This window comes from Salvia miltiorrhiza, chromosome 7, assembly GCF_028751815.1.
Source record: "Salvia miltiorrhiza cultivar Shanhuang (shh) chromosome 7, IMPLAD_Smil_shh, whole genome shotgun sequence".
Lineage (NCBI taxonomy): Eukaryota > Viridiplantae > Streptophyta > Magnoliopsida > Lamiales > Lamiaceae > Salvia > Salvia miltiorrhiza.
The window spans coordinates 22,069,057-22,079,286 of NC_080393.1; the positions used below are offsets into that span (position 1 = coordinate 22,069,057).

The 10,230-nt window shown below is 40.9% G+C and overlaps 1 protein-coding gene across 1 annotated transcript; it reads left to right on the forward strand.

Moving 5' to 3' along the window:
- Window positions 1–345: 345 nt before the first annotated feature.
- LOC130993963 (uncharacterized) lies at window positions 346–1,353 on the forward strand. The gene has a single exon (XM_057919001.1). It carries the CDS (start codon window positions 346–348, stop codon window positions 1,351–1,353), a length of 1,008 nt encoding a protein of 335 aa, XP_057774984.1.
- Window positions 1,354–10,230: the final 8,877 nt, after the last annotated feature.

Sequence of the window (10,230 nt, forward strand, 5' to 3'; positions counted from 1 at the left end):
TTCAGAGCAGCCGTTGCATCCTGATCCAAAAAGGAATGAGCAGGAAGTGCGGAACAAATCTTTAGCGGTTATTACCCCCCAAGAGTCTAGGGAAGCAATCCCGCAAATTGTGCCACGTCAGATTCTAAAAGATATTAGCTATAAAGGTAATCATCCGGATTTCATGCAGATTGGGAATACTAGCGCGGTAAATCAGGAAGAAAGGAAACGACGTCGCGGTAGTGAATTGGAGAATTTTGAAACCACATCGCCATCTGAGCTTCTTCTCGCAGGTTTTTCCGGGGATGGTTCAGATGCTATTACTCATTTATCGGCCGGTTCCGAATTCGGGGCCCGCCGGTCCCAATGAATTCCTTGAGCTGGAATTGTAGGGGGTTGGGCCATCCTCTTGCAATTCCTACGTTAAGTGAGCTTGTTCGTGCTCACAGGCCTAACTTTTTGTTCTTGTGTGAAACTTTGGCGAAACGGAATCGTGTTGAGACGATTCGTTCTCGCCTCAATTTTGAGGGTTGCTTTGTTGTCGATTGTGTGAGCCGGAGTGGTGGTCTTTGTATGTTTTGGAAGCTGTCGTCTTCTTGCAAGCTTCTTAGTTATTCTTCTAATCATATTGATATTCATGTTTTTGATCCTAATGGAGATTGGAGATTGACTGCCTTTTATGGCTATCCCGATCGTGGAAGACGATGTGAGTCTTGGAGTTTGCTCCGTTGTCTTGCTGCTGCCAATAGTCTTCCGTGGGTTGTTATGGGGGACTTCAATGACTTGTTGGATCCTGGTGACAAACGTGGTAATGTTTCTCATCCCACGTGGTTGTTCAATGGCTTTCGAGCGGCGACTTTGGATAGTGGTCTCTCAGATGTTGCGTTGGTTGGCTATCCCTTTACTTGGTCGCGTGGGCTTGGTACTTCGCATTTTGTTGAAGAGCGTCTTGATCGTGCTATGGCGTCCGACAGTTGGAAAACTCGTTTTCCGGGTGCGTTACTTTGTCCAGTTACTGCCACTATCTCAGATCATGTTCCTATACTCCTCAAGTGCATTGCCTCTGAACCTTCTTCTCATAAGCACCGTTTTCGCTTTGAAAATAAATGGTGCATGGATTCTGATTTGCCTAATGTTATTCGTGATTGTTGGACTAATCTCAGTGGCATTAATATCATTGACCGCTTGTCAGCAGTTTCTGAGTCTCTCTCCATTTGGGCCGCCGGCAGAAACAGTCATGAAAGGCGCCTTAAGCGCCAACTAGAAGAGCGGATAAAAAGACTTCAAGGAAGGAATGATCTGTTGGCTATTGATTCTATGAGGGAAGCGAAGAAGGTTTTGGCCGATATTCTTGCTAGAGAGGAAATGCATTAGAAGCAAAGGGCGAAGCAATTTTGGTTGAAAAATGGGGATCAAAATACGAAATTCTTTCACTCTATGGCGTCGGCCCGTCGAAAAGCTAATACTATTGCCCGTCTGCAGAGAGATGACGGTAGTTGGGCTACCACCCCCGAAGAGCTAAGGAACACGGCGAAGGAGTATTTTGCTATTTTATTTGAAAGCCCTCAAGGAGGGGGGGACTTCAGTCACGTGTTAGGCCGTCTCCAGCCTTGCATTGATAATGATATGAATATGGAACTCACCAAGGATTTCACTATTAAAGAGTTTTCTGAAGCTCTTGGGCAAATGCACCCCGATAAATCTCCAGGTCCCGACGGTTTTAACCCAAAATTCTACCAAAGATTTTGGGGAGTGCTTGGCGAGGATATTTTTCAAAATTGCTGTGATTGGCTCAATGCTGCTACCTTTCCTCCTCAGTTGAACAGTACTATTATTTCCCTTATCCCGAAGGTTGCTAACCCCTCTAATATGAAAGAGCTTCGCCCGATTTCTTTGTGTAACGTGGTCTACAAAATTATTTCAAAAGTTTTGTGTAATAGATTGAAGAGTGCTTTGCCTCACCTCATTGACCGAGCGCAGTCGGCCTTTGTGGAAGGACGTCTCATCCATGATAATATTCTAATTGCTTTTGAAGCCATCCATTCTATGAAGAAGAAGACGCGTGGGAAGTTTGGGACCGTGGCTCTCAAAATTGATATTAGCAAGGCGTATGATCGTGTCAACTGGGATTATCTTGAAGCTGTTCTTGAGAGATTGGGCTTTTGCAGTAAATGGTGCAGTTGGATTTCTCTGTGTATTCGCTCTGTCTCTTATGAAGTTTTGATCAATGGCGTGACGGTTGGTCCTATTATTCCCGGTCGTGGTCTAAGGCAGGGCGACCCACTTTCTCCGTATTTGTTTATTCTTTGTGCCGAGGGTCTCTCGGCCATGATCAACTACGAGATGGCGCGAGGAAATTTGCATGGCATACAGATTAGCCGGGGGGGCCGGCAATATCTCACCTTATGTTTGCCGATGATTGTATTTTCTTTTGTCGGGCCTCCTTAACTGAGTGTACTAATTTGAAGCGAGTTCTTGAGGATTATGAGGCTGCGTCGGGACAAGGTGTCAACTACCAAAAATCGGGGATCCTCTTTAGCTCTAATGTTGCTGCTGGAGATCGTGATTTGTTGTCTAATTTGTTGGGCGTCTGGTCTCCGCTTAATACCGGCCGCTATCTCGGGCTGTCTTCTCTTATTGGGCGAAAGAAGAAGGAGATTTTCCAATATTTGAGGGATAGATTGTGGGGCAGAATTAAAGGTTGGAATGGGAAGAAGTTATCAAAGGCCGGAAAGGAAGTGCTTATCAAGAGCGTTGCTCAAGCTATTCCTTCGTTTAGTATGGCGATTTTCTCCCTTCCAACGAGTCTTACGGATGAGATGGAGAAGCTTCTTAACAGTTTTTGGTGGGGTAATAAGGCTGGTGAGGGTAGAGGCATAAATTGGATGAGTTGGCAAAAGCTTTGTGTCGATAAGAACGGTGGTGGTATGGGTTTTAGGAGTCTTCAACTCTTCAATGTAGCTATGTTGGGGAAAACTGGTTGGCGTTTGTTGCATGATCCGGATGCTTTGGTTAGTAGGGTGCTAAAAGCTAAGTATTATCCTCATGGTAATTATCTTACTGCTAAACTAGGGTTTAATCCTAGTTTTACTTGGCGAAGCATCCATTCGGCTCAAGATCTGGTGAAGCGTGGTATTCGTTGGAGGATTGGGAATGGCTCACAGATTAAAGTCTTTAAGGATCCATGGTTGCGCAGAGATGATAGATTCTGGGTTTCTTCGGCTCCTCCTCCGGGGCTGGACGATTTGAGAGCCTTTGAGCTCATGGATATGCAGACTGGCGGCTGGAATTTGAGCATTATTGATCATTTGTTTCTCCCTGAGGATGCAGCTGCTATTGTGAGTATCCCGCTGTGCCCGAATGCGGGTATTGACAGGCCCATTTGGCATTATTCTTCTTCTGGAATTTATACGGTCAAGTCTGCGTACAAGATTGCGAGCGCCCTCACGATAGATGCTCAGTTTAGAGAGGAGGGTCCTTGGTCCCATATCTGGAAGTTGTTCGTCCCTCCGAAGGTGAAGTCCTTTCTCTGAAGAGCGGCAAAGAGCAACCTTCCCTGCAAAGAAAAACTCTTATCACGAGGCCTTCAAGTGGGTGGAGAATGTGGTGTTTGTAAGGTTGGGTATGAGAATTTGTGGCATATCTTTATTGCGTGCCCTTTTGCGGAGGAGAGTTGGCAGTGTGGGGGTTTCTCGGTGCTCCTACTTCACATGAGAGCGAATTTCGACTAGTTCAAAGATGCTCTCTTTGCTCTGGTAAGTAATGAAGATGGGGTGTTGGCAGCCAAAGTGTGTATGATGTTATGGCATATTTGGAAAGATAGAAATAAGGCTGTTTGGGAGAACATCATTCCGATTCCCAGCCGCACCGCTGCTCTTGCCCTTAGCTGCCGTGAAGAGTGGATTTTGGCACGGAGCTGTCACTCTTCGGCGCCGTCAGCTGCTATGGCGTCACCGAGCACCAACTCGTGTGTTGGTTGGCATGCTATCCAGGTGGGGTGGGTGAGATGTGGTGTGGATGCAGCTTTTTTTTAGCACGATAATTCTATGGGCATTGGTATGGTGGTGCGTGACCATGCAGGTGAGTTTGTGATAGGAAAGTCGATGAAGGTGCCGGGGAGCAGGGACGTCGCTGAAGGTGAACTTATGGGCATTAAGGAGGCGTTGTCTTGGCTTAAAACCCTTGGGTATGAGCACGGTTGGATTGATTGCGATAGCAAGATTGCTTGTGATGCTGTTGTGAAGGGAGTGGGCTTCATCAACGAGAGAGGCGTCCTTGCTGATTTCTGTCGACATGAGCTTTCGACCATGCCGGGTGTCCAAGTTTACAATGTTCGTCGTTCTAGAAACGCTATAGCACACTGCTTAGCTAAAGCTGCGAGAGATATTTCTACGTTTCATGTTTGGAATGAACCCCCATCGTTTGTGGAGGGTCATCTCCATATTCCATGTTCGTGTGATTAATAAAATCTCTCTCTTTCGTCCAAAAAAAAAAAAAACTTTGAATTTATAAATTTATTATTAGCTAATAAAAGTAAAATTATATAATAAAAAATAATTTTGTATCCTAATTAAATTAAATAAACCTTAGTTAATAATCACAAAATAAAATTAAAATATACAAAATTGAAATTAAAAATAAAAATATATACAAAAATAAATAAATTGAAAGTGAAACGTGAAGTATGGTACACTAAAATCTCAATATTGACATACTGCCGCGCAGGAGATGGTTTCCTTCCCTTCTCTCTCACTAGTTTAATTTTCGGGCTTATTTGAATTATTTTAATTTTAATCGATTAAAATAATATGTTGACATTTGTTAATTTGAATCGATTAAAATTGATTGGTAGCGTGGACATGAGATGAGGTAAATAGAATACCATAGACTAAAAAGAGCAATTTTGCCGCAGCGATACAACAAGAGATCTAAAAGAATCGAAAACAAAACAAGGATTGCGTGCTAGTCTCAGATTTGATTTTCATTAATTTTTAAATGGCTTAGTCGTGCCGCCGGAAAGATCACCAAAGTGCAGAAAATTGAGCTTCATTTTTATTGATATAAGGCCAATATTGTATGAATGTAATGTTGAAATATAATCATCAATGTATAAATTCTAAGTGTGGGGAGAAAATATTATTAACACAATAACTTAATACTTCGTTCCAATTATCTTGAGACCTTTTCTTTGGATATGAGTGCATTTGAAAAGGCGAAAATATGAATAAAAGAAAAAAAAATTGCCAAATAAAGAAATTTCTCAAGAGAGATGAGACACCCAAAAAAGAAAGTATCTCAAGATAGGTGGGATGGAGAGAGTATAATGTTAATAATTACTCCATTCGTCCACGAAAAAGAGTCTTACTTATCTCATTTTTTTTGTCCACGAAAAAGAATCTCATTTAACTTTTTAAACCATCACGTCATACATTTTCTCCTATATTTAATTATAAATTATACTTTTATACATTTTTTTGTATTATAAACCATCACCTCTACAAATTGCACCTTTAAAACTCATGTGCATCCTCAAACGGAACTCTATTTTGTAGACAGAGGAAGTACTTAATACTCCATCCGTTCACACTCAATATTTATAAAATATTCACCCCTTACTTTTACAATTCACAAAATCTCCTGTACACCCGGGTTGACCCGTATCCAAATCCTGACCTGAATGCTAATTCAAACCCGCATCTTGATCTAAATCGTGTAAATGACATTATTCAGTTATACAAATTACACTGCTTATAATTGACACTATTCAATTACATAAATAACAATGTAACATTTTAAAATGTTATATTGTCATTTTCAATCTTATAGTGTTATTTAAAATATTATAGTGTCATTTACAATCTTATAGTATCAATTACAGGAAGTGTCATTTATATTTATAAATAGTGTCAATTATACACAGTGACATTTACAATGTTATAATGTCATTTATATGCAGTGTCATTTGTATAACAGAATAATGTCAATTACAGACAATGTCATTTGTATAATCGAATAGTAGTCATTTATACGATTTGAGTCAGGATACGAGTTTGAATCAGGATCTGGGTAGGGTCAACGGGTTAACCCCTAAATACTATCCTCTGTGGGACTCCTTCAATATTAAATAATATTTTATAATTATTTTATTAAAATTTATATCATCCACTCCACCCATAATTTTTGTGAACGGAGGGAGTACAATACCAATATTATCCAAAAAGTATATTTGGAAAACAACTTGTAATTTGTTTTCTTCTTCTTTTGAAAGAATAATTAATAATGGTTCCTATTTTCTTTCCGTAATTATTTGAATTGTTAATTTAATAATTGAAGAGGAAGTATGTTAATTAATTGAACTCACAAAAATAAATTAATTTGGAGATGAAAAGATACAAATTCAAATGAGGAAATAGGTTGGACACGTGGACATAATTTATACTCCCTCCGTCCCAATAATGAAGACACACTTCATTTGGGCACGGAGATTAAGGAGATGTAGTTTAGGTGAAAAAGTATTGTGGCCCACATCATTAGTGTAGTTGATTAACTTTTGTTTATTGAATTTATTTACTTTTATTTTACATATTATATTGATTTTTTAATTTTAAAAATTCAGATTTTCTACCACCACCATCGCCGACCACCACTCTTTGATCCGGCGAGCCATCGCCACTGTCCCCGTCAACCCCTTTCCCTTCGCCCCTGCTCCTCCGATCTGAGATCCCCAATCAGAAAAAGTCTGCAAATTTGGAACCTCCAATTCATACCCCAAATCAGAAATAATCCCCAAAATCAAGGTCTTCATAGGCATGAAACAAAAATAAATCTGCAAATTTGAAACCCAAAAGGCATTACTGAAGAAGAATTTTGATTTCAATTCTCATGGGCACAAAGAGCGAGTGAGGTGAAGGTGATGGTGGTTGTAATAACGGTGACGCCGGCCACGGACGGTGGCGGAGGAGGGGAGGCGGTGGCAGAATTGGAGCGAGAAGATGGGCTGCGGCCATGGAGGATTCTGAAACCAAGGCGGAGGGTTCCAAAGATGGTGTCGAAAGGGGGGAGAAGATGAGGGACGGGTTTTCCAGAATATGGTTAGATTTAGGTTGGAGATTCCAGATGGAGGGCGGTGGCTACGATTCTAGAGGGTGGTGATCGTGGCGAGGGGTGTTCGGCGATTCTAGAAGGGCGGCGGCGAGGGGTGTTTGGCGATTCCAGAAGGGCAGTAGTCGTCGCAAGGGGTGTTCGGTGATTCCAGAAGGGCAGCGGCGAGGGGTGTTCGACGAATCCAGAAGGGCGGCGGCGAGGGGTGTTCGGACGACATTTATGTGAGGTGCGCACGAATTGTCCTTCTAGGTTTTATTATGTTTTATATGCATTAGGTGAGTCAACCACCATATAAATTGTCTTATATGGAAACTCAACAAAGGAGTTTTGTGTTTGGTGGCAATGTCAAAACCGAAACTCAACAAAAATGTTTTGCCCACGCGCACGTGAAACGGAAACTATTGCCACTCTCATTTATTCATTCACAATAAGAAAAGCTCTCTTCAATAAATTTAACAACACAGAAGAAGTAAGTTATGGAATATGGTCCACGGGAAACCAATTAAAATAAAACACGTGTCCCACCAACTAGAACTACCTGAAACCAGACCCAACCATAATAATCCAAGAGTGTGGAGCCCACACACCCCAACGCACGCTGTTTAAAGCAAATCAACCCCATGAATTCATATTCATATACACAAACACAACTCACTGTGTGCAGTGTGCGTATATATTTATATTTATGTGAAATTTCACGACCATTCAATCCTATTTAATGTGCCGAATTAGATCATCTCTACTTTTTGTTTTTTAAAACAATACTGCAGAGGATCAATTTGATCAAGATCACAATCATTTATTCTCATCAAATCAATTTAAATAGACGGTTTTAACCTTTTTGCATATGTTGGCTTCAAAATTTGATACACACTACTTCCGAACAATACGTGAACTCAAAAAGAGTATGATACTATTCTTTAATTTAACGTTGCCTAATTCTACACACTTATTTAAAGCCTTTTTTTGCAAAATTATATAGCTCGGTAGCTATAATATTTCCTTATCAAGCTATCACGCTATTAGCCAGATTAGGGATATCAAAAAAGTCCGAAACCGACGAGTCAAGCCGAATAGACCAATAAAAAAAGAGCATTATGGCTAAAAAGATTTAGTCCGAATGGTCCAAACCGAAAATAGCCCGAGCCCGATAGGGTTGATCCGAAAATCGAGTGGGTTGACCCGATTAATCGAACACTTTCTTAATAATTAATTTTTCAAACTTTAATAATTTAATTTTTAATTCGATAATAACATTTTGATGGTTGTAGAATATATTTTGATTTTTCCAATGGATAATAACAAACATCTATGATATAAAAGTCAAAGAAAGATAATAATTTATGTTAAATCTATGTACAATTTTTATCGAAAACAAAGTTAAAGTTAGATATTATGTAAACTTGCGTTAAAATAGCACTAATTTGGGTTAATTACGCCAAAACCCATGAACTATACCCCAATTTCCAAATTTACCATGAACTTTTTTTTTATCAGCAATTCCCTGAATTTAAGAGGTTGACCAATTTTTTCATGCTTTTTTGCTCCGGTGAAGCTCCGAGCTGACCTGTCGCATACGTGGTATTACTGAGCTGATATGGCGCCTACTGGACTGAAAGATTGACACATGAAAAAAAAAAAACAAAAAAAAACAAAGAAAAAACAAAAACTCATTTTCTTTGACTTCCTCATCTCTTCTATGTCCGTGGAAGTCCACCGGAGGATCGCCGGCAGCCATGGCTCCATCCAGCCATTATAGCCGCCACCACAGGTGGCTGCTCCTCCACCGCCGCCGTTATCGGAGGAGGATATCTTCTCCACTGCCTCAACTTCCATTCATCCGTCATCGCCGCCGCTACCAATATTCCAGACATCAATTTTCTCTTCTCCCTCGGCATCACCGTTCCAAACCTCCGCTACATCGTCCACCCGCCTCGCTCCCCCGCCACCACACCTCTCTCTCCACCGCCTCTGAAGAGCTTTTTCGTCGTCGTTTTACCTCCCACCGTCACCAGATCCGCCGCCTTCCTCTCCCCAGCCACCCCCGCAGACCCTCCATTAGTCGCCGCCTCCAAGAGCTTCGCCGTCGTCATTTTACCTCCCACCGTCATCAGATCCGCCGCCTTCCTCTCCCCAACCACCTCCGCAGATCTGCCGCCTCCCAAATCGAGCAAAAGGGGTTTTTCCAAGATCGAGCAATTAGGGTTCTCTCCCAAATCCTTGAGCCCTTCGCCAAGGAATAGCTCCACCATCTTGATGTCTTGGAGGCTGTGAATCTGGGAGGCATGGTTGGGCTCGACTGCTGCTGCTCGATTTCCAGCAACCTCGATTTCCGGCGAGCTCAACCCCCATCTAAGAGAGAGAGAGAGAGAGAGAGAGAGAGAGAGAGAGGGCTTTGGGGTAAAACGACGTCGTTTTACCCTCCAACTAAACGACGTCATTTTGGTTCCCGTCCGACAATGCCATGTCATATCTCAGGTCACTTAAAAATGCCATGTCAGCTATGAATTTGGGGATTTTTAGAAAGCATGGAAAAATTGGTCAACCTCTTAAATTCAGGGAATTGCTGATAAAAAAGAAAGTTCATGGTAAATTTGGAAATCGGGGTATAGTTCATGAGTTTTGGCGTAATTAACCCCACTAATTTTTGTATTTAAAATAAGGCTAAATATCTTGATTTGAAAAACATGACATATTTTTATTACAAGAGTATAATTATTTATAAAAAAAATTAAACATATAAAAAAATTGTAAACTTGCGGGCTCGAATGGGCTAGCCCAAAACCGAGTGGGATAGGGTTAGGGTCGAAAATTTTTAGCCCGAAACATAAAAAAACTGACTAGCCCGAACCGAAAATAACCCGAAACAGAATGGGCTGGCCCGAAACCGAGTGGGCTGGCCCGATTGACATCCCTACTCGCCATGCCTCTAAGTTCTAACTAATACATTACACAGTAAAATTGTTTGTATTATGATTTAATAAAAAAAATCGAGGATTTTTTTTTTTATCTATGGCATATTTAATTTATGTTTATATGATTGTTTGAATTATAATTTATTAAAGTGTAACCCATCAAAATTCGATGGATAATTACTTTAATTATATTTAATAATTTTATTATCCGTTCTCATTACTAAAATATATA